Here is a 27,936-nt window from a genome sequence, read left to right on the forward strand (position 1 = left end):
CATCTGCCACAGTGGGCCCGTTTTGGCTCTGTTTGGGATTGTTTGGCCCTTGGAACCCCAGCTGCATCCAGCACCGCTTGAAGCTCCCCGGGCGAAAAGTCACCTTTAGCAATCTGCAGGGCATCATCTTTTGTCAGAATCCCATCGACAACTTTGTTTTCTTTCCCTTCCACCTTATACTCGACCAAATTGTTTTTTTGTTTCTTTGGCTGGATCCCCAAGCATCGCGCGGATCTGTCTTTCACCGAATTCCCATCTCTTTGATTGCCCTCACCTCATACACCGACTGTACAACACTCCATCATGCCGGAATCCAAGCTGGAGCAGGCGGTGCAGCCGCGCCCGCCGCAGTCATCCTTTCGACTGGCCGAGAGGGTGTGTCAGCTCGTCCTGGTCTTCTCCATCAGCTTCGCCGCCATGTTCATGATGATGACCAAGATTTCGCCCGGCAAGTGGCCGTTGACGGAGCCGTCGATAAGCAAGCCCAGGCTCAAGGTGTCGGGCCAGCGCGACTACCTCATTGCCATCTTCTCCGATCTGCACTACGGAGAGCAGGAATTTGGCTGGGGCATTGTCCAGGACAATAATTCCACCAGAGTCATGCAATCTGTCATGAAGAGCGAACAGCCCGACCTCATCGTGTTCAACGGCGATCTCATTACTGGCGAGGATACCCACAAGGAGAACTCGACGCTCTACATTGACCAGATTGTCGCGCCCCTCGTCAAGACGAACCAGCGGTGGGCATCCGTCTACGGGAACCACGACTCCAAGCACACCCTGGACCGCGAGCAGCTGTTCCGTGCCGAAAAAGGCTACGACCTCTGTTACACCACGTCCATGGGCGACAATCTCCCGGGCATCACAAACTACTACGTCCCTGTCTACGAGGGAGACTCCAAGGACCCCATCCTGCTATTGTGGTTCTTTGACAGCCGGGGCGGCACTAGCTACCAGACGGATTCCGATAACATGGACGACATTCCAAACTGGGTTGCCCCCGAGACGGCCGAATGGTTTACCAAAACCTACGACGACCTCAAGGACAAGCACGGCCGTGTCATTCCCAGCGTCGCCTTTGTCCACATCCCCCCTCACGTCTTTTTAGCTGCCCAGCAGACCAACCTCGACCCGGCCAAGTTTCCTGGGTTGAATGCCGACAGCCCGCTAGCCATCCAGGGCGAGGGCGGCGAGGACGCCCCCTTCGTCGAGGCGCTGCTCGAGGCCGAGGGTCTCCACAGCATCTATGTTGGGCACGACCACGGCGACTCGTGGTGCTCGACCTGGCCCGGCCACGAGGCCGGACTCGGCGCCGAGGCCCCATTCCTCTGTTTTGCAAAGCACACGGGCTACGGCGGCTATGGCACCTGGGAACGCGGCGCTCGGATGATTAAGCTCTCCTTCACGCAGGGCGACGACCCAGACATGTCGGTGGAGAGCTGGGTCCGCATGGAAAACGAAGAAATTATAACGCGCGTAACTCTGAACGAGACCTACGGCCAGGACACTTACAATGGGGAATGAACCAACCCATGCGGGATGCACAACCAACAGAATGACGGCCTCATCCTGCACTCTTTATTTGGCACCGGCAGAGCTATGCCATGTCCCGCTCCGTCGCACACTGACTGGTCTCAAAAGCAAAACATGCGTGGGCAAGCAGTCGTCCCGAAGGATGCTGTGCACGCTGTGCCCCATCACTTCATTCCTGCACGCATTCCTCTAGGCTCGCACGGAAATTGCAGCATTCGCCCTGCGGTCAGCTGCCGTCAGCCAGCCCTTGGCGACCGTGCAAACGCCTCGCGGCAAACTAAAAAGGCGCCAAACAGCCAATTAAGCAATCATGGCAATGCCATAATACTATTATGTCTTCCTTCGTCTGGTGTTCCTCGTCCTTTGCACCTTCCAAAAGGACAGTCACGATGGACAGGATTCAGACTCGGACAGAAGGACCGCCGCCGAGATACACGGCTTCGAAGCCGGTCGACATGTCTCGGCAGCCGCTGCGATACGCTCGCCGCCCGATTTACATACTCGTCACCTACCTGGTGCTGCTCGTCGTGCCATGGCTCTGCGTTTGCGTCATTAACCGAAAAACAACATCCGACCCGTGGGGGATCATTATGCGGCAAGACCTCGACTCATATCACCGTTGGATCGCTGCGGCTTCGTTTTTCAGCACTGTGGCGGCTGTCATTGCTCTGCCGTGCGTTGCCGCGCTGTTAGCCTACGGCGCAGTCGTCTTCTCCCAGCGCCGAGCCAAGCAGCAGACCCTCACCGTGAGGCAGCTGCTTGCCATTTCCGACTTGAAATGGACAGCGTTTGTCTCCAGCGGACAGTCGTCTTCCTACCTCCTGCTGGCCACCGGACTGCTTCTTCTCAGTAAGTGACCAGTCTTTTGGGGGCTGCTCATTCTAACATGCAACAGCTGCCGTACAGCCGCCACTGCAGTCACTGCTGATGCTGCCATCGAGCCGCCCGGTGTACTCATGCGACAGCCTCCGACCTTTGAGTAAATGGGACCGGACATGCGACGGCAAGGGACAGCCAGCCCAGACAATTGGCAAGGATGCCGAGCCCGTCTTGCTCCGAGAGGCCAACGCCTCCCAGTTCGTCAACACCGTCAGAACAAAGTTGGTCAACATCACTTCGGCCGACATCCAAGAAAACCTGTGGCGAGCCGACGACAACCACCGGAGCTTCGTTACGGGAGAGGACCAGACGTACAACGACTCGTTCTGGGTATCAGCAATTCCCGCGGGTGTCACGACGGGACCTCTCCGACAGCACTCCATCCGGCTCAGCTCAACCGCAGCCTGCCAGGTTGCAGACGAGTACCCCGCCAACTGCGACGGGTACGCAACGTCTCTCCAAGGCTTCGGCATCAGTGTGAGAACGTGCATGCCTCGCAATAACACCGGCCCTGCAGCCCGTGGGGTGCCCCCGAGGCGACGACAAGACGTCGATGAAGTGCTCTACATTGACGCGCAGATTAGCCCAGAAGCAGCAAAGACTCAAGACTTTTTATCGGAACCGGCTCAGAACGTCACCATCAAGTGTGTCGCCAAAACCACCCGCGCCTTTTTCGAGATTGGCAACCTTCAGACGGGATTGCGTCCATCCGACATCATCAGCGAGTGGCCCTCGGACGAAGACATGGCAGCGCATTTCCACGACTACGATTGGCAGGGCAACCTCATCACCAACGAGTCTGAAGACGACTGGAACCGTGACCGATTTTCCGGCTGGACCTCTGCACAAGGCCCGCTGCGGTCTACCGCCGAGGCGCTCTTTGGCAACGGCTCCTACCCACAGGCCGTGCTTGACCTCTTGAGCCAGACCTTCCCGGACGGCCAAGTGCCCGACAACACCATGTCCGACAGCGATGCGAAACGCAAGGCGTGCTCTTTGCCGACGCCTCTCGGTGCGTGGCAGCTGCCGTACAACTCTCACAACGACGACTACGACTCGTGGTACTCGTCCATTTACCAGGGATGCTCGCTTGCAGAGCTTCCCAAGACACTATTCCGGATCGCACAAGGCCTTCAATACGTCAAGGTGGCGCAGAGCACTCTCGGCGTCGGCATGTACTTGTCCAACGTGGCCGTCCTACAAGACGCGGCATCCAACGACGCCGCAAGGACCATTTACAACCTGGCCGGCACCGAGTTTGTCGCACCGCGGTACACCGTGGGCGCCACCGTTGCCATTAGCCTGCTCATCAGCATGCAAGCCGTTGCACTCATTCTCCTCGTCTGCTACATTTACAGCCTGCCGACCTGGACCGACACCTTGGACGCCTTTGCCATGATGAGGCTGGGAGCACACTTAAGAGACTCGGTGGACTTTCCGCTGTTGGGCCGGGCCAGCCGGGAGGAGATGGGGGCGCTGGATGAGACGGATGGACTGCTCGGCGTCGTCGTACGGGGCGCCGCGGGCAGGTCAGAGGAGGATCTCGAGCTCGCCGCTCTAGCTTCGTCCAGCACCGCACAGAGGAACGAGACATCCGCGCATCAGTATGCGAGTGTGAGCCCGCCATCACCGACAAGCACGGTCGAACAAGACCCTGCGGCACCGGCCACCCAAACGAGCCATGTGGCGGACGCCACTAGGCCTGGGATGGATATTAGCGAGCTGAGCGAGTACCTACAAGGGGCCCCGCCGGCGTCCCCCACGACAACAACCACCACCACTACTACGACGGTGTCTTCCCCTCGGAGCCCGTCACCGCCCCCGCCATACCTGCCGGCGAGATCGTCCAACAGAGACCAGTCGGTGAGGGGGCCGTTTGAGCTGGGGCTGGGAGCCCCTGGGCTCATTACAAGAGCGTTATGGGAACGGTACAGGCCGAGGTAGAATTGCATAGGGAGCACACGAAAAAAGTGTGTAAACGGAGTTTTATTTTGTCACATCTATTTTGATACCCACAGAGAAGAAACATTTTCATCAATACCATATCAAGTCTCCGGAATGGAGCAACACTCTACATTACTCGTCCCAAGACCGCTATCGCGTGAACGAGAGGGAAACAAACGCCAGCGCCACCACGGACGCCGGGCTAAGAAAAGAAGTCTAACTTGTAAGTCGAGAGATCGCCGGCGCGGTTCTGGATCCCGCGAATGTGGATACCCCCCGTTCTAGCTCCGTCTAGCCCGCCATGTCACCGCCGATACAGAAAATGCTAAGAGTTTCAGGCGGGAGGATTTTTAGAAACCTCCAAAGGTCGTACGTTTTGCCGTTTGGTGGTGGTGGTGGTTGGAGGAGGTACCGCTAATCTGGGAGCTAGCTTTGCTATCCTGCGCTTTAACCGCATCGGGAGAGCTCCCTGCGTCCCAGCTGGCCCAGCCCGTTTTGGCAATTTTTGAGGTGGGTTGCTCCGGTACGCCGCGGTGGACTGGCAACACTTTAGACGCGGCGGCGCGTTTAAAGGGAGGGGAGGGAGGGGAGGGAGGATGGGGTTTTGCGACGGACTCGTTTGTTAGTCGCAGAGTTGCGTTCTTGGATGATGGGAATGATTTGTTGGACTATTTACGAGCTTCTTTGCTAGTAGAGGAAGGGGGTGTTTTTAGACGGTAATTTGTTGTTCGCGTCCCCTTGCTGTGGTGGTTGGTATGCGGTTTTCGATAGATGGTTGGGTCCGCATTCCGCGATACATTCTTTTGTCTTCTTGCCACCTTTGGAAAAAACGTCTTGTTTTCTCTTGCTCATCTTTTTCTGATGGCGCCTTTTCTTGATCAGCCCTGGTGATACCGCGCGAGGAATGTGCTGTGACGAGGGTCTGTCCCTGACTCAGTTGCCACAATCAACAAACGGGTTTGTCGGGGCCCAGATCACATCACCAAGGGCTGTATACCCCGCCTACGCATCTCCCGCTCAATCCTCTTCGGCATGGCATTGAGTCTGTCACACGCCCACCACGTGGCTTTCCCCTCCCCCTCCTCCTCCTCCTCCTCCCCGAGAAGCAACCGCGAGGTCTCGTAAAAGTGGTACAGCACCAGCAGCGCCCTCGGGTCGTTTGCAACAATCATGTCGAGCAACGGACCGAAGCAGAAGAGCGGGAAGGCGAGGATGTATCGCTCGAGGTCGGGCCTCGCGGGGGGCTGGGGATTCGTGGCGCGGTGGTGCCAGAGGGCTAGGATGACGGACAGCCGCTCTACGATGCCGGCGGATACGGCGCGTTGGCGGTCTGCGTTGCTGTTGTGGTGGTGGTGGTGGTGTTCCGGGGCGACGGTGCCTTGGCTGCCCGTCGAGGAGGGGTTTGGTGGTGGTGTCTGGCTTTCGGCCGTCATTTCGTCATATCGATCCATCAAGGCGGTCTGGATCCGGCTGCGATCCATATCCTGTTCCGTTACGATCTTGTCGAGCGCGTCGCATGGGGCATCTTGCCATGCTTTGGTAAAGATGCTGTCTTTTCCCTGCGCCCGGGTCCCGGAGAGGAAGACTCGTAAGCCGGAGCTGAGGAGGAAGAGCTGGTCCTGGGAGAGATCTAGGGTGGCGCCGGTGTCGTCAGAGCCGTCGATGAAGTCGAGATTACACCATGTCAGATAGTGTATAAGCTGAGCCGTGAAGAAGAGCGAGTCGTACCCCTCTCCACCAGCCTCGTCGTCCCGGCCGAGTTCGGCGCCGAAGAGCGCGCAGCTGCGGGAGAGCAGAGCCAGGCTCGCTTCCTCGTAGACGGCGTCCTCGGGTCTGAGGGTACTCAGGTGCCGTGCCGAGACGGCGAGGATGGCCGTCATGAGGTACTCTGCCCGGAAGGCGAGCGGGAGGACGGACGCCCAGACGTCGGCGAAGCAGAGGGTGGGGATCGTCGCGTGCTGGAAGTGGTGGAGGAGTTGCATGTGAAGCAGGTTCACAGGTCCCGAGGGGTCTAACGGGCGTGCCGGTCCTGTGCTGGCGGCGGCGGGCGACGTTGTCTCCGGGGTGGAGGACTGTTGCAGACGTGTGCATGGTTCGTTGCGGCGGATGCAGTTTGCGCAGGGGGTTGCTTCGTCGCACTGAACCCCGTGTAAGTCTTGTGTGTCTGGGGACCTTGGACTGTGAGGCATTGGGACTTACCTTTACCTTCCTCCTTTTGCATGGCGTGCAGCCGCCTCTGCTCTTCCTGTGAGCCTTCTTCTTCTTTGGCTCTGTGTGGGTGGAGTCGATGAAGCGGAGGGACAGAGGCGTGGCGTCTGGGGAGGTGGAGGGGTTTGATGCTGGCATTGTCGAGATCGTCCCGTGCAGTGGTTTTGGGATGGTTGCTGGGGTGAGATGAAGTGAGAGTTCTTAGCACCGAGAAGCCAGGCAAGTCATCCGGAATGAGACAATTGCTCATTCGGCCAGTGAAGCTGTCGATAGAATGAGATTGAGTGAGTCTGCTTCATGGCGGAAAGTAGACGAATGAGATGAAATCAGACAATCAGCTGAACCTCGCATTCCGAATAGGGAATGCGATGGAAGTGGGTCCAAAAAGCGAGAATGGTTTAGCTCGCTGCAGTAAAGTAGGGGTCCATGACCAATGACGTCATTGCGAGACCTCGTTGAAGATGGGAGCATTTTCATGAAATGAAGCTATCGCGAGATTTTGGATACCAGCAGGACAGTATTTCGAAACATACGATCCATAGATATTGTAGGCTTGGTTTTAACAGACATGAAACCTCTTCCGAACAGTGTCAAACTCAAAACGAGGTGCCCCTCAGAAGCCGTCGAGACAACAACGGTCCTCAATGAGAATGTGATGAGTCTATGCCTGGGCTAAAATTTGCAGTCATCTTGGGCCACAATGGGTCAACGGGCTGCAATACATCGGAGATAAATGAGACAGTTTTCATGACTTTGGGCATCTCGCCAATGCCCAGAGTGCTCACTATACTGTCTTTCAACTCGCAATTATCCCCACCTGAATTCATTGAGTACGATCCTGAGAACCACCGAATACTGCTAGTAATTGAGTCCATCTTTGTAAGACGTCTTAACATGGAGCTTTACGAAGATCTAGTTCAGGCATCGTCAACCGAAATGGACTCAGCTACACCTACACTGAGTCCTCCGGAGCAGAGCCACATCACCATCTCATCAGGCGACCCCGATGCCACCGGCTCCCCGTCACCAGATCCAGACATCACCACCTCTCCCAGTCTCGCATTCAAAGGCGATCTCATCATTCTGCCAAACCCAGAAGCCCGCATCGGCCCTATTCGCGCATCAATCGAGGACCCAACCCAGCACACACTACACCTCTTCGCCGGCGCCTCTCTCTCTAGGCACAGAAGCCACAAGGGCCCCTCGACGCCGTCCGTACCAGCAGGCGCCGTCGTCTTCTGGAAACCGTGGCCGTGTACAGACCCCCTCGAACCATGGCACTCGCGCGCCTTCCAGATCCTCGCGTGTCGCAACTCCGCACAAGCAGAACTCTACGCCGTCGTCGCAGCCCTCGAGACGGCGACGCTGCTGGCCCATTTGATGCCGGACCTGAGACGGGTGACGGTCTATTCCGACTGCCAAGCCGTCATGAACGCACTCGCCTCAGGGGAAGTAGGCGAGCACGTCACCACCTTGGATCCCCTCGTCAGACGCGCATATGAAGCGTGTGATTCTTTATGGGACGATAGGAACGTCAGAGTCGCTGTGTGCTAGTGTCCCGGCCACGTCGGCATCGTTGGCAACAAAAAGGCCGACGCGCTGTCGAAAGAGATCCGACGGTATAATTTCAGGCACTTGGTGCCGAAGGAGCAGCCGGCGTGCGTGAGCGGGTATGAGATTGCGTTCAAGTATCTTGAGAGAGCGCGCCGCGGGCACTGGTGGAAGGATGAGGCTGATTTCGAGTGGACGGCGAATATACCTCGCAAACGGTTTTATCCGGTGGCTGTTGGTGTGGTCTGCGATGAGGAGGCCTGCGATGAGGCATACGAGGATGGAGCATACGATGAAGCTTACGACGATGAAGATTACGGGTATGAGGCCGACGACGAGGCATCCGCAAGCGAGCTCTCATCACACTGCTCCTCCGCAACCTTGCAAATCGAAGCAAGAAAGCGCAAGCGTTCGGCGTCCTCTCAGAAGTTTGGCGCAAGTACAAGCACAACTGTCATTCGTCTCCGGAATTCGTGTGGTTGCTGAACACAAAGGTAGCCGCTGCGTCGTCGTCTCCGTCCCCTGGAAGAAAAAAAAATCCCCATGGCTTTGATATCTCGTTCAAGTAGCTCGTCGAACTCGGCAACGTTATTACCGCAGCCACTCGATTTGTTGGTAGACGTACCGACATCTGTCAAGATGTAAGCCTCGAGACCACGGGTACACGTCAGACAGACTTATTCTGTAGGCAGGTAAAGAAAAGAAGCAGGATGAACTTTGCGTCCCTTGCCGGCGAAGATCCTTGGCGAGAAGCTATGCGAGGAGCCAGATGGTGGGCAGGCATGGGCGAGGCTGAGGATCGCAGCACCAGACGTGTAGATAAAAAGAGACACAGCAAACTCAATCGGTAGAAAACAAAAACACCACAAAAAACATGCGTCGTCATCAAAGTGATTCTTTTGGAGAGTCTATAAATCCTGGCCCCCATGTAGTGAATATGCAGAGACCACGCACGCCGCCCGCCCAGATAACAGCCCCGCCCAATGCTAAATGGAAATCCTTCACCAACGTCGGGCCATGCTGTTCAATTGCTCACAAAAAACAACCGCTTTTTTCTTGTTTCAGCCAGGCCCGTTTTTCGGCTCATCAAACTCCAACCATGTCTAACTGAGTGGGAAACGGCTCCCACAACCCGCGCGCCAGCAGTGTTCCTTGTATCGTCGTGAACCAAAAAGATGTGTCTATAATTACAGTTAAGAAAGGCTGCTACAGCGACAGTCCGCAGCCGACATGTACTTTTTTTCTTCTTCCTCACTTCCGCCGCCTCGTCTTGGGAGCGGGCGCGGGTTCGGGCGACGGCTCCACGGCCTGTCGCTTCTTGGCCGTCTGCTTCTTTGGTCTCGGAGGCGGCGGCGGCGGCTCCGAGTGGAGATGGCCGAGCTCCTCCATCGCCGTGGAATTCTCCCACGCGAGGCAGCGGTAGTTTGTGGGTTCGGGCGTCGGCTCGTGCTGGCGGCCTCGCGTGCTCATGCGCTTCGAGTCGCGCCTCTTGCCCTTCTTCTCCTTCTCTTCCTTTTCCTTTTCCTCCTCCTCCTGTTGCTGCTCCTCGGGCTCCGCGGCGGCGAGGTACGTCTTGCGGTTCTCCATGTGCTGAACAATCTTGTCGCGGAACGCCACGATTTCTTTCCTGAGCCGCAGCTCGTTGAAGCCCCGGGGATCCAGCCACTTGAGGAGCTCGTCGACCTGCTCCGGCTCGCTATAGTAGCCCCATTGGTGGGCATTGAAGACGCTGGTGGGGCCCTCTTCCAACTTCTTCCGGTCCGGCACCGTCATGGCAAACTTGGTCTGGTATTCGGCCTGGTACTCGGGGTCGGTGTCAATGTAGCCTTGGCGCTCCAGCTCGTCGGGGCCTTGCACCCATATGCAGCCGTTGGCGTACTCGGCGGCAGCGGTTGAGCTGTCCGGGAGCCCTCCGTACGGCATGCCGTTGCGTTCGAACCAGTAGTACCGGTTCCAGAATCGGTCCTTACCCAAAACACGGGTCCGGCCACAGTCGGCTTCGCGAAGGTCGTTGTCGATGACGGCAATCTCGTCTTCGCACTTTTTGATAAAGTCCTCCTTCTTCTGGATATCCTTGAGGACCTTGAGAAATTGCTTCGACTGCTTGGGTGCCTTGGCGGCTTCGGCCGCCTTTATTTTCCGCTCCAGCTCCTCCTTGCGTTTGCGTTGCCTCTCTGCGGCGCGGTCGTTGGCGCGGCGAAAGTTCCGGCGGGGTGCTCCCTCCTCGTCAGAGTCGGCCACTTCGTCCTCGGCGTCGGCGGCGTCGGCTGCCGACTCGTCTGCGTCCGTCATCTTGACGTCCTCGTCTGCCTTTGGCTCGGGAGGCGGCGACGGCGGCATGTTGTCGGGCAGCATAATCTTGCGCTGGTCGTTGAGAGCACGCAGTTCCTCGATGCTGTCGGGGGTCAGTAACGTATTCGTCAGATAGTCCAATGCAACTTACGCCTGCTTCCTCTGCCGCTGCCAGTCAATCTTTTCCTTGCGGAACGCCGTCATTTGCTCGCTGCATTCCTCCATGTAGGTGCGCATCGCCTTGGTCTGCGTTGTGAGCATGCAGATGATCTGTAGCGCCTGCACACGGTAGTTGACGTCGAGTCTGGCATAGTGCTCCTGCACCGTCTCCTGGGTAGGGTCCTCGTCGGGGGGACACAGCTGGGCGAGCAAATCTTCGCACGCCTCCTCCATCCTCTCGTTCTTGGAGAGCTGGTGCAGCAGACCGACAACGATTCTCTCCCAGCCGCCGTTTTGAAAATTGCGTTTCCTGAGCTCCTCGATCCAGTCGTACTCTTCAAGCAGGTCCTCGGCGCGGTGCTTGATCTCGGGCTCCACGTTCTGGCTTTCCTTTTCCGCAGCCCTCGCCTCGGCCAGCAGCCTCTCGGCCTCGGCTTTAGCGAGACTGCTTCGTGTGGCTCTTGCAGGCGGCCGATCGGTTTCCGGGGTCGGCTCCTTGGTCTCCTCCTCATCCTCTTCTTCCTCGGAGTCCTCCTCTTCATCCTCCAGCTCGGGCAGCTGGACGTTCACCTTGCCGCCGTCTGCCTCGGCGCTCACAATCTGCTTCAGCACGGCACAGTGGATTTCCTCAAACAGCTGGACCTTGGTTTCCTCTGATGCAACAGACATGGCTTCCGCAAAGTCGTCAAACGTAAAGGAGTCGAGCTTGAAAATCTCGCAGTACACATTCAGGGTGTCCCACGTCTCCAAAAACGAACCAATCGACTTCATCGACAGCTTGTCGCGTATGCTGGCGCTGCCGTTCACGGCTACGTCGGAGGCGGTCGGGGGGTCGTTGCAGAGGAACGCCAGGGCGGGCCTGACGACGCCCTCCCTCAGAGGCACCTGGAGATCCTCAATGGGGTACTTTGGTGGTGGTGGCGGCGGCGGTGGCTCGGGCGCAGTCATGGAGTGCGGCAGCGGTTGATTCCGGAAGTTGAGCGGCAGCTGGAAGGGGTTCTTGTGCGGTGGTGCGTGGAAGATGCCAGCCTCGGACGCCGTGTTTGGCGAACCATTCTGGCCTTGGGGGAACTCTGGCGACTGATGCTTGCCCTTTTGGCTCTTGAATGCGGGCTTCAGCTCGGGCAGCCGCGCAGGTCCGTTCTGCATGGCGCCGTTGACGCCGTTGGTGCCGTTGCCGTCCTGTGTCGGAGTCTGGCTGGCGCGCTTCTGGGCCTGCAGCTGCTTCCTCTCCATCAACTTGGTATCGTAGCGTAGGTGAGGCGGGACCCGGGAGTCGATGTGGTACTGTGCCGCTACATCGTGCTTCACGAGCCACGGCGCCCCGTTCCATGCCTCACGCGTCACCGTCTTCTTGATGAAGGAGCGCAGAACCGACTTTGTAAATATTTTGCGATCGCGAAAGATGTGGTCGTCGTCAACCACGGCCTCGACACCCGGGCGATCCTCCAAGCTGACCGTATAGCGTGTGTAAGGGGCGGTCTGGGTGCCGTCTGGCAGAATCTTGCCGCCGAACCGGGTCTTTTCTCGCACGACGCCCTGTAATCTCTCGCTCTCGGCCGTGCTGACGGTCACAGCCTCACCGGGGTAGTAGTCGGCTCTGAACTCGTCAAACACCAAGTCGACCAGCGCATCGATTCGGGACACCGTTTGGAACTGGACGCGACGCAGGACGGGGCCCTTGAGGGCTTCGGGGAAGGCTTGCTCAACCTCCTCGGCACCGGCGAGCTGTAGTCATGTCAGCAGGTTTGCGCGGCAATGGGGATGGGCGGGACGGACTTCGCTCTTGAGTGCTTCGAAAAACGTCAGGCCGGAGTGCCCTGTGATCTGGCAGATGAAGCGCCGCTACGCGCTGGGGTTAGTCTTGGCCCGTAGCCCCACCTGGCCTGGGACGTACCTGTTTGTAGAAATCCATTCTTCACCGCATTAGCTGGGAGCATGAACGAAACGGACATAAACGACAACAACGCACCTAGTAAGATAATCTTCATATTGGGCAAAGACCTCGCCGGTCTGTGGGATATGCCAGACCTGGAGGCCTGCATCAGTACCCGTAGCATCGTTTGTGAATGTCACTCTGCGAACCTCTGCATTGTCATCCTTGACGTCCTTGGGAGCCAGAAACTGCACCGGTTTACGCTTGAAAAGGACCTGGTACCTCAAGTCAGCGATCCGCGACCCCGGAGAGCGCGTCGGGAGGCCTTACCATGTTGGCGGTAGGCTACAATGGCATGGTCCAAGATTCGAGGTTCCGATTGCGCGGCGGGGCTGAAATCCAGCCAATCTTGTCTTCAACCGTACAAGTGGTTCTGTAGAACCTCGAGGACCATTTGCTGGGCGAGAGAAACGCGTTGTGGCGGTCTGGCGGGTGTGTTGTGGTCGCGGCCGGAGCGAGCGGAGGCGCGGTCGTGGGTGTCGGGCAGGGGGAGGACGGGTCGGCGGGTGCACTTACACGCGAGACTCGCGGGGGACGCGGTGCGGCTCGCAGATGACGTGTCGGAGATGGCTGTATAAATGACGGTATCGATGGTTCGTGGTTGTGGTCGCGGGTTGGTGGACGAGAGGAAAACGCGCAGCCTGCGAGTCGTGGGTGAAACGACGAAAAAAAAACAAAAGGTGGGAAAGGAAGTGGTGAGCTTTGGGGGGGGGAGGAAAGGAAAGGGAAAAAGAGAAGAAGGGCGCCAGTGAAAAGCGGTCCTGGCCCGCTTGGCCCGTTCGGCCCACGGTGCCTCCGCATCCCATCTCCCAGGCGCCTGCGCACCAGGCCTCCTTACCCTCCTCCACCCGCCACGACTCCGTCCACTTCGGGAATCCCACAACCGCGTCGGCCACCCGCGAATTTGTACTCGTTAGGCTCGCCATGGCTGGGGCTTTCGATTGAGCACTCAAATAGCCACAAACACCACGATTTGGTCGATTAATGCCGTGATATGTCTTGCACGTCTTCCGGTCCCGGCGGGTAGCCTAGTTTTCGTCAATTGCCTCCTCGGGGCCAGCTCCGGATGAGCACCGTTCCACCACCACATTACATATAAAAGTGCTTCAACGTGCTCATACGAACTGGTACATTGTTACCAACTCATACATACAATTACAGGTGTTACCGACACTCGGTGCGGCCTCTCGGTCATGATATCAACTCCGGGACGGTCCACCGCGGCCGCTCCGGGCCTCCGGGCTCCGTGTAAGTGATTTCGACGCAATTGCATTGTGCCGTAGTCAATCACTCGAATTCCGATAGTGCATCGCCCAAACTGTGCACGACAAGTGTCTGTTTTGTTCTTTGGCTTGTTCCTGGCATACAATGGGTTGTGTCCAAATGGCCCACGACCCCCGGTCCCCCCTGCTCAGCCGTTAGCTCCAAAAGGATGTTTCCCTCCTGGTACTTGTGGTGGAGCCGGTGCTGCTGTCAGCCTCCAGGCACGTACGTGAGTTGCGACTTTTAATTGGCTCCCGCCAGCTGGGCCCCCACGGGACCAAGCGTCTCTTTTAGACCTCCGGCAACTCAGCGGCACTGGCACGTAAAAGTTTCACCGTCCTTGACTGTATTTCTATGTTTTCCATACATACTAGCAATACACTTCCTATGACGTGAAATAGACCACCATGAATCCGATCCAGCTGCCGACCACTCCCACAGCGCAGTACGAGCTAGTAAACATGAGTGGCAGAAACTCGTACCGCTTCCCAAACACAACCTGGTGGAGCAGCGAGCAGTAGAAAATCAGCGGGATGCTGATGGCAATGTACAGCGTGCTGAACCGGTCCAGCAAGAAGAACCTCGCCTTGCGCGAAGCCGGGGCCAAGCGGTCAAACACCATGAGAAACAGGACTAACCAGAAGATGGTGTACACCGTCTTGATTGGGAACTCGGCCGAGGTGAAGAGCAGAGGGAAGAGAGATACGTGTCCGGCGACAGCCAGTGGCCGGAACGCGCCAAGGTAACGACGATCCTTGAGCGCAATCAGGCTGAAGGGGATGATGACCAAAAGAATGGCCTTTTCATGCACATGCCATCCGAAAAGGAACGAGGCATAGCCGCAGAGCGTCACCGCCCCGATGAAGGCGTCCCATGTGGGGGGTGCTTGGAAGAAGAGCTTGATCAACGGCAGCACCTGGAAGAAGAGCGTCAGAGCAAAGCAGGCCCGCGGGGTGATCTCTGGCAGGACGGCAAAGGCCGTGTCTCCGACGAGCCCTCTGGTGACGCTGTTGATTGCTTCGGCCTTGACTGGCAGGTTGAGGTGGGGTGCGGCTGCAACGTGTTAGTTTATTGCGTCGGTATTCTTCTGTCGGTCAAACATACCATAAATTAGAACGCGATCGGCAAACGAGTAGAGCGCCCAGATGTTCGGGGCCCAGTAGGCGTGGCAGAGGCCGCGCGAGAAGGGAAACAGTCGACTCATCATCTGGGGGATCTGTTCCAGAGCGACAAACGGGCCAAAGGCAGCACCAAAGATGGCCGCAATACCGCCACCCAGCTTGACGCAGTTGAAGAATTGGATCCTAAAGATGGACTTGGGCGACAGACAATACGCGCGAAGCAAGAAGACAAAGTAAGCCGGCGCCAGGTACAGGTAGATGTGCTTCATGCACAGCAACGCAGCAAAGACCAATCCGCTGCCCAGCAAGCCCGACTTGGATCTGGCCAGAATGAGGGACAGAATGAGCACACCGTACATGGCACCATTGTACTGGAAGTGGATGTGATCAATGATGAGGAGGCCGGGCGACAGCAGGATGGAGATGGCGGCAGCTTGGGCAGCCCGTCTCGTGGGACCGGTGGCAGAGTCGATGAACCTGGACCTTAGCTTATATTTCATGCAGCGGGTGCACCAGCAGACTCACCGTTGTAGCGCGTAGACGAGCACCAGCTCGGAAATGATGACGGTCCATCGCTGGAAGTAGACCGTCTGCCAGCTATCGTATTCCAGATTGTAGAGCTTGAGCATGGCCGGGTCGACGAGCTTGGCGACCTGGGACATGGCCCACTCAAAGTAGGCGAAGAAGGGAGGGTAGTCGAGGGTCCATTCCGACGTCTTCTCATAGTACCATTCCGATATGGGTAGGCTGTTGGTGATGGCGAGCCAGTTGCGGTGGACTTCGAAATCGGTGGATTTGCTGCGCGACGTGTCAGTTGGAGATGGTTCAAAGCTGGAGGGGGAGCAACCACATACTAGGCCGGGAAGAGGAGGACCTTGAGTGCGCCGGCGATGAGGGCACACTGCGTGAGGGTCGGATACGATTCGGCCATTGTGGCGCGTTCGAGAACCGGTCAGTAGGTAATCCGCATTGATCTGGGCGGTGCCGTGAGAGCTTCACTGGAGTGGTCGGGAGGTGGGAGGAATTTCACAGGCCACCTTGGTGCTTGGGCCGGTGTCGTCAGGGGTCCTGCTCAATGGCAGGAGCTGCAGCTTGGGATTTTTTTCTTGGAGAAGGGGGCCACGGGCAGGGGTTGACGTTGGGCCCGTGCGACATCGCGGTGAAACCAGTCGCCGTCTTTGGAGACGCGACGCGACTCTTTAACGATACGTACGCAGTACTACTTACCCCGTACAAGCCACAGTCTGAAAGCCACAATGGCCATGGAATAGAAGCTCCCCGCCACGCCTGCAAGGAACCGAGCAGAAAGTGTGTCTTTCTTTCCAGAATCCCTTTTGCATTCCAGCTCGGGCCATGTAACTCCAGGCTGGTGGACCAGGGTCCCTTTATTTCGTCAATGTCTCCAGCAAAAAGCTCTTGGGCACGTTCCGAGACAGCGAAACAGAATCCAAGCTCGTGGGTTGGAGTCCATCATCACGAGACTCCACGACCTGAGAGACATTGTGAACTTTTACAATGATGCAGAGGGATACCGTCGACCTGCAGCTAGAGTCGGGCAATTGACTTTCCTCAAGAAATCAACGTCTCCAACGCTAAAACGCTCCGTCCCAAAAGGGCAGTCCAGGAGCTTATCCGCAAAGCTTGCTGCTGGCCGCCGCTGCTGCTGTCTTTGACACTTTTTAGTGCCAACCTGTCCTCAACCCACAGACACGCACCATCAACCCCTGCTTGGGAGTTTCTCGACTTGGCGGGTTTCCAACCACATCGTTCCCACGCTTTTCTGGATCCCAACGTAGTCTGCACTTTTTTATTTTCCTTCCATTCTGCCCGCATTGCAGGACCTTTGCATTCCTGTAATTTAATACACAATTGATCGTCCTCGTGGGCATACGGCCGGCTTCGTTGTTGCACTTGATACCCCCATCTCCACACACACAAGGTAGCTCCCGCGCTGCCTCGAACCACCCACGATGCGTGTGTCGCAAGCTCCTCTGAGCTCGACGCTCGCCCTCTTGCTCGGTGCAAGCTTCACACAAGCTCAATACCTCATCAATGAGCTCAGCTTCGGTTACTCTGGCAGGTAAGGCTGCTGACAATCCCCGCATGGCGCCATCGAGGCCTCCTCAGCTAACCTCAACAGCATATCACCAAACAATGACGGTCACGTACCCAACTTTGTCCTCCAAGGACAGCCGAACCAACCCGAGATCCTCTCCAACAAGGTCATCCTGACACCCGTGGCGCCCGGCAACCAGCGCGGCTCCATCTGGAGCACCCAGAAGGTGATGCACCAGAACTTCATCGCCGACATTGACTTCCGAGCCAACGGCCCCGAACGCGCAGGCGGCAACCTCAACATCTGGCTCACCAATGGCGGCTCTGCCGACGTCGGCATGAGCTCCGCATACACGGCCGGCCGCTTCGACGGTCTCGTCCTCGTCGTCGACGGGTACGGCGGCACCGGCGGTATGGTGCGCGGCTTCCTCAACGACCGTTCCACCGACTACAAGGCCCAGAGCGACATTAGCCCCCTTGCCTTTGGCCACTGCCAGTACCACTACCGCAACCTCGGCCGACCCAGCCAGATCAAGCTGCGCCAGACCGACCGCGCCTTCAAGGTCGAGATTGACGGCCGCCTGTGCTTCGAGAGCGACAAGGTCAAGATTCCCACCGGCTACACCTTTGGTCTGACGGCCGCGAGCGCCGACAACCCAGACTCGTTTGAGATTTTCAAAATGGTTGTCATGTCCGATAGCCTCCACGCCGGGGAGCAGCAGCAGCAGAACCAGCAGCAGCAGCAGCAGAACCAGCAGCAGCAGCAGGCACACGAGCAAAAGGCCAGCCACGGCCAGCCCAGCAACCCGCGCAGCGGCAACGACGAGCCCATTGACCTCAACGCCATCCCCGACTCCAACGCCGACGCAATCACCTCGTCCAAGGCGCAGTTCGCCGACCTGCACAACCGCCTGCAGTCCGTCAACCACGTCCTCGGCACAATCTTCAGCTCCGTCAACAAGTTTGGGCAGCAGGCCGAGAACCGCCACGCCGAGACGTCGCAGCTGCTCGACTCGCTCCGCACCGAGCTGCGCAAGCTCGAAAAGATCAACGACCTCGAGGGCCGCATCAACGGTCTCGAGCGGGAGATCCGCGCCATGCGCACCGACCTGAACCTCCAGATGAAGAACACGGAGCACTCCCTCAAGGGCTACATGGAGGGCCACCACGCCACCCTCTCGTCCAACATTGTCAAGGCCGCCCCCGGCCACGGCAAGCTGATTGCCGTCATTGTCGGATCCCAGGTCGTCCTCGCCGTCGGGTACCTGCTGTACAAGAGGAGAAAGAACTCGATGCCCAAGAAGTACTTGTAGTAAATGGGTGTGAGAAGGGTGATGGAAGGTCGGAGACGGCGCGGGGATGCCGTCTATCATGTGTCGTGCGCTTCTAACGGCTGTTGTTTGCACTGTAGCGTTGAGACGATGGTCAGTGGCAGTCAGAGGGGTCACTTTACCCTCATCGTTGTATGATTGGACATTGTGAGGTGATGACATGAAACGACGGAATATACGCAGAGGCCATCGCCAGCGGCACTAGAAGAGGTGGTGACGGGTTGTTGAAGTAAAGATATAAACATCGAAGCGAAAATGTTCAAAGCTCAACCCATGGTCTCCGTCATTGCAGTGGGTTCGTGGTTGCTGATCACCGGGATGAGATTGATACACGCTATTTCTGGACCAGGCAAGGGCTATCACAGGAGTTTCAAGCTCAGGTTCGTCGCCTGCTTTACATCGAAGGGGGGCGGGCGGGGTTGGTTATCTCCGGATGACTTGGCCTCACATCCCTCTCTTTCTCTCTCTCTCTCTCCCAATAGCAACGAACCAGTTCTGGCTCCCGAGGAGGGATCCCAAGGAGTCTTTTTTACGACAACCAGTGACGCTTTGTGAGACCTTTACTGAGCCGCGAACCTACAAGCTTATGCTCATCACACCATCATTCCCAGCTGCCACAAACAACACCGAACCAAGCATACGGAACAAACCCCACGTATATACATTACCAATCTACAAAAAAACTAATTGAACAAACTTATCATCATCGGCATCGTCATCATCCCCCACCAAGACATCTACTACGCCTTGCCATTAATAACCCGCAACAGCTCCTCCCCCTTGGGCGCCCCCGTAGACAAATTCTCGTACCCGTCGTCCGTGACCAGAATGTCGTCCTCGATGCGCACGCCGCCGACGCGGTAGTACCGCTCCAGCACCGTCTTGTTGATGAAGCGCGCGTGGCGGGGGTTGCTGAGGAAGTAGCCCTCGATATACTCTCTGCAAAAGTAGCTATTTTCGTTACTTTCGTCAGCAAGGGTCCTTAATGTCAAGTCACTTCTGTCGATGTAGGGGAAAATACACACATCCCGGGCTCCACCGTCACAATCATGTTCTTGCGCAGGTACTGTCGGCCCCGGTACGGCGGCGGCACCGAAGCAGCAGCAGCACCGCCAACACCAGCACCGACGCCCGCCTGCGCCATGGCACTCATCATCTCGGGCGTGATGACCTCCCTCTTCCCGACGCGCCCGCCCGTCCCCTTATTCAGCAGCAGCAGCCTCTCCCGCCCAGAGACGTCGTGCACCTCCAGCCCGACGTGGTGTCCCAGCCCGTGCGGGAAAAACGCCGCGACGGTGCCCGCGTCCCACACCTCGGCCGGATCCCCCCTAAGCACGCCCAGCTTCAGCAGCCCTTCCTGCGCGACCCGGCTCGCGTGGACGTGCAAGTCAAAAAACAGCGTACCCGGCCGGATCCGCGCGATGCACTCGTCCTGCATCCGCGCCACGACGTCGTACACGGCCCGGCTCTCGGCCGAGAAGCGTCCCGAAATGGGCAGCGTGCGGGTGATGTCGCTCGCGTAGCAGTGCCACTCGCACCCGGCGTCGAAGACGACGACCTCGCGGCCCTCGAGCGGCTCGTCGTTGGCGTCGTAGTGCAGCGTGCTCGCGTTCTTGCCGCTGCCGGCGATGATGGCGTACGACTGCTCCCGCGCGCCCTCGGTGGTGCACCACGCCTGGAAAATGGCCTCGATTTCGCTCTCGTTGCCCAGCTTCAGCAGCCTCTCGGCGACTTTGCGGTGCGCCGCCGCCGACACGGCCGCGGCTTTGCGGATCATGGCGACCTCGTACTCCGTCTTGACGACGCGGGCCTGGTCGGCGGCCGGCTGGAGCGAGGTGGTGTCGACGCGCACCTCGGCGGCCGTCTGCAGCAGGTCGCCGTGCAGCAGCGGCGGCACCTGGTCGGCGTGGAGGACATAGAGCGTCGAACCGGGGGTGAGGTGCCGGTACAGGAACTTGCTGAGCTGCGTCGTGTAGCGCACGTCGTCGACGTCGAGCTGCTTGAGGCACTCGGCGATGCCCGGCGTCGAGCCGAACCAGAGGACCTGGCGCGGCTCGACGTAGGGGATCCAGAGGATCAGGCGGTCCGACGCGAGCTCGTAGGTCACGGCGCAGTCGGCAAAGTTGGCGCCGCTCAGGTAGTAGAAGCTATTCGCGTGTCAGTACCAGTCGTTCAGGGGATAGACATTCAGCTGGAGGGACGTACTATCGCCGCTGTCGGAAGGCCGGACCCATGTCCGAGTCCTCGTAGCTGCGGCTCGGCTCACCGGGCAGGAAAACGAGGCCATCGCTGGCGTTGAGCTCCGCGGCGACCTTGCGGGCGTGGAGTTTGGCTTTTCACAAGGTCAGCATCCACGGACAGCACGCCCACGACAGTGACAAACAGATGGATGACTAGACTCCATACGAGAGACGACACCATCCAGGTCTGTCAAGGTCCCAGCAACGCTTGTCACCGTGACCTGGCAGAACAGTGCGTGAAAGTTAAGGGTAGAGCGCAGAAGCGTACCGGGAAACTTGGTCGGGATGGGCGCAACCGACACAACCGACTCAACCGGCTCAGCCGACGTCTTGACTTCAATGGATCTTTATTTGCGGCGAAACACCGGTCAGCCAGAAGTGAACAATGGGAGACCAAGAAAGAATACGGGGACACGCCCGTCCGGAATAGAGCCCCAAGGAAGAGAGCGCTGACGCGCAATACGACTCCACTCACAGAGCATCAAACTCGTCCACCACAACTACATCGTGATCAATGGCGCTCTCCATGGTTCGGTCACGTTGGAGGGGGTGGTGGTTCCCGGGGGTGTGTGGGCGGTGTTCTTGTTCAGTCCTGTCAATACTCGAACGGGGGAGGGGGCGAGGGGAGGCGGTCTGACGTTGCCTCGCAGTATGGCTCTTGTGTCTTCTGTCGTCGATTTGGGGATCTTGAACAAGCAAACCGGGTAGGTACCTTTTTGCACGCAAGTTGTAAGGTAAGGTCAGTTTCGATGGTATGTCGTCTGCGGCTAAGAAACGCACGGATTACGGGAACACGCCAATTGGAGAAAACTGTGGCTCGAAATGGGGGTGGCGCTTGCGTGGCGTGGCGGGTTCTTGGTGATAGGGTACCGTAGGCCAAGGCTTTTTTTGTCTTCTTTCGATCCAGAGAGATGGGCCAGCAGTTCGCAGGTACATTTGGTTCCGAATGCGCGAAATGCCAATGTTTGTTTGGTTGGACCTGTGGGGAAACGGGGGTGGACTTCTGCAAAGGCGGGACAAGAGGTGGGTGGTGAGTGTGAGGAGGAGGAGGAGGAGGAGGAGAGAGGTTCCAACGTCCGGTGGCCGGGCTTCGTCCTGTCTGGCGCAAAGAGGCTCCGCTTGCTTCGGTGCCTCCGAAGGTAAAGGCTTATGGCAACTCTCGGGTCACCGCATGGCGGAAGGACTGGATCTGTCGGGTAAAGAAGGGGGAGGGGGGGAGCGGACCTGACAAACGGTTATCTCATGATAGGGCGGGCGAAGCTAGCTACTAGTTCCGCGTTTCCCTTTCGCTGCGCGAGCGATGAAATGCTGCCTCTGTTTGGGCACACTGTCCTGGGAATGGAGCCAGGAGAGCCTTCCTATTCTCGTACCGTGTACGGATACAGACCCCCCCCCTTCGGTGCCGAATCGGCAAAGGGTGTGTAAGCCTGTCAGATACCTACAAGTAGGTGAGATGCAAGACGAGCGGTTCCTCATGCCCCCAGCGGTAGGGAAAGAGGCGCCCCGCAGTGAGACTCTTGATAAGGATTTAGCGGAGATATCCCATACATGGACCACGATCCTAAGCTCTGTTCGCTTCTAGCGTCCCCGTCGCCTACAATGTGGAGAGAGCACTGGACAGTGGACACTACCTAGGCATTATTCTGTTCCTCTTGTTTCCTATGGAATGCCTCCCGTCCAGACTCGAGGCGCCATGTACGAAAGAACAAGAAAAAGCCCGCTATCCAATTCCCTCGCAGGAAAGACCTCATTCGGCTAGGTTTCTGCTGACAGCCCCCAAGGTCACTGGGGCATCATCCCCCAAAGTTCGAACCCCCCTGGTTCCATTTCCGTACACAGTTCGCCCGTATGTCTCCACCACCAGAACATCAACCCCAACGGCGAAATGTACTCCGTGTGGATACCACCGTTTGAACGGCTCCCCCAAGTGGGTGACAAAATCGATTTCCTCTCAGCACATCCGAGCACCTCTTTTCCACACTATTCCCAGCATTACTTGTCTAAAATAAAAATTTGAAAAATTATTCTTTTAAAGATCCTATTATAATTTATATACGGAGTAGAAATTTTGGCTTTAAAGGAGTAATGGTTATGCTACTTTGGGTGGAAAGGATATTTCTGAGGATGTATAGCCGGAAATCGATTTTGTCACCCACTTGTCCCCTTCATGATCCCCAGTCTAGCCAGTCTACCGTGCCAGTCGGGATTATACTGTACATGCCCACCTCACCGTCGTCATTCTCACAACCACACAAACATACCTCACCTCATACAGATAGAATACCTACCACGAATACCTAGCACCATACCATTTCGTCAATCAATTCCAGTTCCTTCGTATACCAATCCAACCCATTGGACATTGAACTTCTCAGAAAGCAAAACGGGAGATAAATGTCTCTCGCATCAGCCCCGTCATCCACATCACACCCCCCTTGACTCCCAGGATCCTCCAACCGGATCAAGGTGGAGGGGGGTACCTACTTTGCGCAGAATAACAACCTCACCTTTGCCGTCCTGGAATAGGTAGCTCGGCTTGGGGGCTTACGCCGTAACGCCGCCAGCGCCCCGCACCGCCGTCCATCGCGCCATGCCTTACGGATACGGATACCTACCACACAAACCTCCATACCCACCAGGGCTCTCTCCCCTCGGCCTGCAATGCAGATGCGCGCTGCAATGCCCTGCACTCCATTCGATGACGGCTTCGCGGCTGCACCCTCGGGGACCGTTTGTGTCGCAAGTGGGTGTACCCATTTGCCGTACACACATTCTCGGGCAGGTCCCTGGCCTTCAGGGTGCGTCGCACTTTTGTTCATTCGTTTATCCCGTACCCCACACATTGTCACCACATCTGCAACCCCGTCTTGGTAATTCCATGTCCCATTGTAACGTATACTAGCTGTACTGACAACTACATACAACTGCTGTGTGTGTGTGTGTGTGTGTGTGTGTATACCTACACGCTTTCTCCTGCGTGTATGGCTCGCGGAGGTCGTCTCTTTGACCACCCTGAATCCCAGAACCCAAGGCTCGTGTGAGCCTCTTGACCAATCCAGACATCCCTTGATGATGATGCCATGCAAACTTGATCAAATCCATATCAAGTATGACCGGAACGCCTAGATCGATACGGCCGTGTGTCTCCTTTTCCTCTTGTGAAAGAAAAAAAACGTCTTTCTGTTAAAATATCCCCGCCCAAAATAAATCGCACCCTGAACTAGCAGGGCTCCAAATAAATGCTGGGTATCACTTGAAGCGAAATGGTTGCCTATAGGCCCTGAAATCCGTTCCTACCGAGCATGCCTGCCCAGTTGCTTTGGTAGCCGGTCTCTGCGAGCATCCTCTCGAGCTCCGCAGGCCGCTGCTGCATGTGCGCTCGTCGTGCCTGTTCGATCCGAGCCGCGTCCGGCATCCCAGAGTAGCCCGAGTGCTGTTGGTACATGCTCGATAGGTCGTAGCTAGACTGGTGGTGTGAATGCTGCTGCTGCTGCTGCTGCTGCTGCTGCTGGCTCTGTCCTTGCAGATAGTACGCGGGAGACTGGCCGAGGAGCTGGGTGTCAATGTCGTCGAATGCGCCGGGCATCATAAACGTCTCCTGCGGGCCGCTGACGTTGTGCGTCCCGGGCTTTTGGTATCCCAGTTCCATCATCGGTTGATTGGGGTAGGCGAACGGATCCTCCGACGGGAACATGAGCGAGTCGAGTTTGCTGATATGGTTCATGTTGTGCGGCGGCGGGAACCCTTGGGGCGGACGCTGTGTTGAGCTGGCCGACGTGCTCACCGAGTCTGGCGTCGCCCGTGATGACATGTCCATGCCGAGGAGGTCCTGGATGTTGCTCGCGAGGGACGGGTCCTGGTATCCTGCCTCGGAGATGGGCACGCCGTCAAAAGACGCACGAAGCGGTACCTGCGCCATCCTTCCGTGGGCCATGACCACGCTCGACGGTCGACTTAGTTCCTCGGATCGGCGCTGGTCCATGCCCGGTTGCAGGGCCGGATGCCCGTGAATCGGCATCGAGCTGGCCTTTTGCCCAGGTGCCGATCGCTTCTTGGTAGGGATTGGCCTGGACTTGGCTTCCTGGAGTCTCTCCGGTAATTGTTCAAACAGAACCTACTCTAGTTAGTACGGGCTGACTTGGGACCTCGGAAAAAAACTCACGTTGAGGGCCTCTGTGACCCTGTCGGCGGCCTGGCTCTTGGATTGCAGCTTCGAGACCATGTCTCTGCCAGCAATGGCATCTTCCAGTACCTCTGCCGATCCAATCTTTTCCGGATTCTCAATCGAGTAAAAGACGAGAGAAAGGATGGCAAAGAATTCGGTAAACAGCATAAACCAGTACGGACCGGCCAACACGTTTTGCTTGCGGATCTCAATGCCAATGTGCACAATGTTGCGCGACACGCTGATGCAGGCTGCGGCGCAGGCGTACGAGAGCTCGTCAATGTTCTTGCCCATGCTGAGGCGAGGGGAAACGTAGTGCAGGAATGGGCGGTAGAGAACCAGTTGGACGTGTGCGTAGGCGAATCGCAGCAAATGGCGCACCCTAGACATGTTAGCTTTGAATCAACACGAGTCTGGTGTCAAGTAACCCACCGAATAACCTCCACGGGGCCGTCTGGTCTCGGCCTCCACTGCGCAGGCAGGACCTCGTACCACTCTTGCAACTCGGCCTCGACCCTCTTAATGTTGGCGTAGCTGATGAGGTACGTCGCTCCCGGCTTGTCGCCCTTCATTACGCTCTGGCCAAGCCCCTTCAAGGGGTAGACGAACTTGAGGATCTTGGCCAAGATCTCCATCAGGCGGGTGTGGGCGTTGAACGCCTCAAAGAAGGAAAACGTGCCCGGCGGTGGCGTCAGGATGCCGTCGTTTGTAATGTACTCGTCGTCAATCTCGCTGGGGTACGGCTGGTCAATGTCGTCCGCGTTGAGCATCAGCGGGAACCCGAGCATGGCCGAGACGTAGATATCCATTTGCCGAATGACCCAGAATACACGCTTCCGCACCTCCTGCTCAATGATGGAAATCTTCTCATGCTTCAAGTACCTGTGCAGACCTATGCGCAGGGCTGACCGCAGGGCGATTCCAACAAACGCGTAGCACCCGCTCAGGTTCGAGGTGGCTTGCAGGAAAAGAATCATAAAGAGCAGGGCTTGCAGCGAGGTCAGGTCTCGGCACTCTGTAATGTCTTGCAAGATGCGCCTCGCGGTATCGTAGTACTTCATTCTGCGGGGGTGTTAGTTCTGTCCATGACAAGCTTCCGAGGTTCATACCCTTCTTCGACGGATTCCTTGTAGGCCACTGGGGGCGCGTTCTCGTCCAGGTTTCTGTACATGCAGCCCAGGGACATGACGGCGTAGAGGAGGCCCAGGAACTTGTGTTCCTCCTTGGTGTAGTCGTCGTAAGGTTTCTCGTAGATTCGTTCAAACATTTTGTTAAAGGTCGGTACGTGAACGATGCGGATGAGACACGTCGCGCAGTTGAGCGACAGGTAGCAGAGGCTCTCGGCTACAGCTTTCGGGGGAAGCTCCGGGGCGGTGGACATTGTCGAGTCGAACGGGGAGCTGGCTGCGGATGCTGGCGAGTCCAGGTTGATGAGGCCCGCAGGTCTGTCTGGCCGTGGGAGGAAGGGCACCTTTGTGACGGGGCCCATCATGCCTCGAAAGTTCTCCTTCATGCGCCGCAAGAAGACGGCCCCAGACGATACGCCGTGAAAGTCCCAGCCGCCCTTGTCGTCGAGGTCCAGCTGGCCAATGGACTCGATCATGGACAGAAGCTGGGGGTCCTCCTTCTCGGGGGCTACAAAAGGGTCGTGCCTGAGCTTGGCACTCTGGATTCTGCTGTGCTCTCTGTTGCGGAATTCTTGCTGGACGGCCGGATCCAGTGTTGGGTCAGCCAAGTCGACGTCTGGAATAAACTTGCGCAGGAGAGTCTCCGCGCGCTGCAGGCGGCTCTCCAATGCCTCAATGTACTGGGGCGCAGGGTTTCTCCGCCGATTGGAGGGCTTGTCATATGTGCATTCTGCGGAAATCAGTCTTCTGCACCAAGGCAATGGCACAAGGGGGGGGGGGGGGGGGGGAAGGCTCACCGTAGCTATAAACTGAGCAATGGGTGCAAGGCTGCTTGCCATCGCACTTGATCTTCTTGCGCCTGCACTCGTCGCACGCTCTGGTAACACGGCGACGCTTCTGCACGGGGGCGTTGGATCCAGCTTCGCCGGGCTTTTCGTCCATGTCTGAGCCAGAATGGGCACTTCCACTCGAAGAAGGCGGCTCCTTGACTGGCCAGCCATTTGCAGAAGGAGCTGCGGATTCGTCGTCCGACATGTTGCCGGAGGCGTGGGAGTCTGGAGGTGAATTGTTGCTGTTGTTGTTGGTGGCGGCGGCCTTGGCAGGCTGAGACGGAGGACTCATTTGGGGAGTCGACTCGCCCGTTGGAGCTGTCCTGGGGTCAGCTTCAGGAAGCTGACAATACGTCGTAAAATAGGTGGTGGTTATGGTTGTGGTGGTGGTGAGCACCCGGTTCTCGGTGTAAGTGCAGTTATGGAGGACGAGCTCTTTGCATATTTGATAGTACAAGGGTCGTGGTCCGATAAGCCAACCCAATCGCTAGGAACGGCTTTCGGACTGATCAAGTCTTGAACATGAGAAGAACGAAACGTGTGCCAAGACTTCGCGGGGGATAGAAGGAAGATAAGTTTAAACAAAAACGGGAAGACCAGAGAGGAGCCGGGGGATCTTTTGCCTCTTTGCTGGGCTCGTCTGGGCAGGCCGCAGCTGGGGGGGTGGAAGGGCCCTTGTTTAAGGCCGAGCAGGGTGCGGTACGAAGCAGCGGTGCAGCGAGGAGTGAGGCCAGGGCAGGTGTGTGTAAGTCGCGCGGAAAGCTGAGCGCGAGGAAGAGGATGGATTACGTAGCGGGTAGGTAGCGTCTCGGCCGGGGTTGGTTGAGACAGCAGAGTACACGACTCGAGGGTATGGGGGATATGGTCCCGCACGGTGTAGTCCCGCAGTCCCAGTAGCGCGGTCGAATGCTTTACCATGGTACAAAGATACGTATTCGACACACGGGGCAGGACGCAGGACGTGGACACGATCTGGCGGGCAGCGGGTAGGCCCCTGGTTGCGACGGTGCTGGATGGATGGTGGACGGTGGTGGTGCTTCTTCTTCGTAGAGGAGGGGGTGTCTCTAGGTCACCAAGTAAAGGTCGCGGATAGGGTCAACAAGAGAGGGAACGGAGACATTACGAAACCGTCGCAAAGGGGGATGGGGAAGCTAGGACGAAAAGGCGATAGGGATCGGTACGAGGGTGAGGTGGTGGTGGTGGAGGCCGAGGGGGGAGGGGAAAGACTCAAGAAAGAGAGCATGTATGTACATGGACTTGGACGATGAACAGGGGCGGCCATAAGGCAGACCACGTAGACCA

General features: G+C 57.5%; 9 protein-coding genes across 9 annotated transcripts; 4 read left to right on the top strand and 5 right to left on the bottom strand.

Annotated features, from left to right (window-relative positions):
* Positions 1-303: 303 nt before the first annotated feature.
* BDP81DRAFT_326103 (calcineurin-like phosphoesterase) lies at positions 304-1,524 on the top strand (the record flags this gene model as incomplete). Its single annotated transcript, XM_060585034.1, has 1 exon — positions 304-1,524. The coding sequence occupies one exon, from the start codon at positions 304-306 to the stop codon at positions 1,522-1,524; it is 1,221 nt and encodes a 406-aa protein (XP_060442307.1).
* A 464-nt stretch (positions 1,525-1,988) lies between these two features.
* Positions 1,989-4,356, top strand: BDP81DRAFT_326406 (uncharacterized protein; the record flags this gene model as incomplete). Its single annotated transcript, XM_060585061.1, has 2 exons — positions 1,989-2,382; positions 2,429-4,356. 2 exons carry the CDS (start codon positions 1,989-1,991, stop codon positions 4,354-4,356), a joined length of 2,322 nt encoding a protein of 773 aa, XP_060442308.1.
* Positions 4,357-5,330: 974 nt separating this feature from the next.
* BDP81DRAFT_463380 (uncharacterized protein) lies at positions 5,331-6,702 on the bottom strand (the record flags this gene model as incomplete). The annotated part of the gene is made up of 2 exons (XM_060594010.1): positions 5,331-6,494; positions 6,556-6,702. The coding sequence occupies 2 exons, from the start codon at positions 6,700-6,702 to the stop codon at positions 5,331-5,333; spliced, it is 1,311 nt and encodes a 436-aa protein (XP_060442309.1).
* A 756-nt stretch (positions 6,703-7,458) lies between these two features.
* Positions 7,459-8,118, top strand: BDP81DRAFT_452265 (uncharacterized protein; the record flags this gene model as incomplete). The annotated part of the gene is made up of 1 exon (XM_060592730.1): positions 7,459-8,118. One exon carries the CDS (start codon positions 7,459-7,461, stop codon positions 8,116-8,118), a length of 660 nt encoding a protein of 219 aa, XP_060442310.1.
* An 875-nt stretch (positions 8,119-8,993) lies between these two features.
* BDP81DRAFT_434292 (uncharacterized protein) lies at positions 8,994-13,191 on the bottom strand. Its single transcript, XM_060590951.1, has 7 exons — positions 12,773-13,191; positions 12,652-12,717; positions 12,539-12,597; positions 12,464-12,482; positions 12,346-12,411; positions 10,559-12,294; positions 8,994-10,510 (listed from the first exon to the last, which is right to left on the bottom strand). The coding sequence occupies exons 1-7, from the start codon at positions 12,773-12,775 to the stop codon at positions 9,367-9,369; spliced, it is 3,093 nt and encodes a 1,030-aa protein (XP_060442311.1). The 5' UTR covers positions 12,776-13,191; the 3' UTR covers positions 8,994-9,366.
* Positions 13,192-14,088: 897 nt separating this feature from the next.
* On the bottom strand, positions 14,089-15,974 carry BDP81DRAFT_380024 (ALG8 glycosyltransferase family ALG6). The gene is made up of 4 exons (XM_060586831.1): positions 15,741-15,974; positions 15,412-15,684; positions 14,870-15,363; positions 14,089-14,818 (listed from the first exon to the last, which is right to left on the bottom strand). The coding sequence occupies exons 1-4, from the start codon at positions 15,815-15,817 to the stop codon at positions 14,151-14,153; spliced, it is 1,512 nt and encodes a 503-aa protein (XP_060442312.1). The 5' UTR covers positions 15,818-15,974; the 3' UTR covers positions 14,089-14,150.
* An 882-nt stretch (positions 15,975-16,856) lies between these two features.
* On the top strand, positions 16,857-18,254 carry BDP81DRAFT_463383 (legume-like lectin family protein; the record flags this gene model as incomplete). Its single annotated transcript, XM_060594011.1, has 2 exons — positions 16,857-16,966; positions 17,027-18,254. The coding sequence occupies 2 exons, from the start codon at positions 16,857-16,859 to the stop codon at positions 18,252-18,254; spliced, it is 1,338 nt and encodes a 445-aa protein (XP_060442313.1).
* Positions 18,255-18,932: 678 nt separating this feature from the next.
* BDP81DRAFT_434303 (putative Xaa-Pro aminopeptidase) lies at positions 18,933-20,803 on the bottom strand. Its single transcript, XM_060590952.1, has 3 exons — positions 20,478-20,803; positions 19,298-20,419; positions 18,933-19,223 (listed from the first exon to the last, which is right to left on the bottom strand). Exons 1-3 carry the CDS (start codon positions 20,504-20,506, stop codon positions 19,013-19,015), a joined length of 1,362 nt encoding a protein of 453 aa, XP_060442314.1. The 5' UTR covers positions 20,507-20,803; the 3' UTR covers positions 18,933-19,012.
* Positions 20,804-23,783: 2,980 nt separating this feature from the next.
* Positions 23,784-26,839, bottom strand: BDP81DRAFT_326006 (fungal-specific transcription factor; the record flags this gene model as incomplete). Its single annotated transcript, XM_060585027.1, has 5 exons — positions 23,784-24,626; positions 24,675-25,059; positions 25,110-25,739; positions 25,787-26,534; positions 26,602-26,839. 5 exons carry the CDS (start codon positions 26,837-26,839, stop codon positions 23,784-23,786), a joined length of 2,844 nt encoding a protein of 947 aa, XP_060442315.1.
* Positions 26,840-27,936: the final 1,097 nt, after the last annotated feature.

This window comes from Colletotrichum phormii (assembly GCF_030913505.1).
Source record: "Colletotrichum phormii strain CBS 102054 chromosome Unknown BDP81scaffold_17, whole genome shotgun sequence".
In the NCBI taxonomy this organism is placed as follows: domain Eukaryota; kingdom Fungi; phylum Ascomycota; class Sordariomycetes; order Glomerellales; family Glomerellaceae; genus Colletotrichum; species Colletotrichum phormii.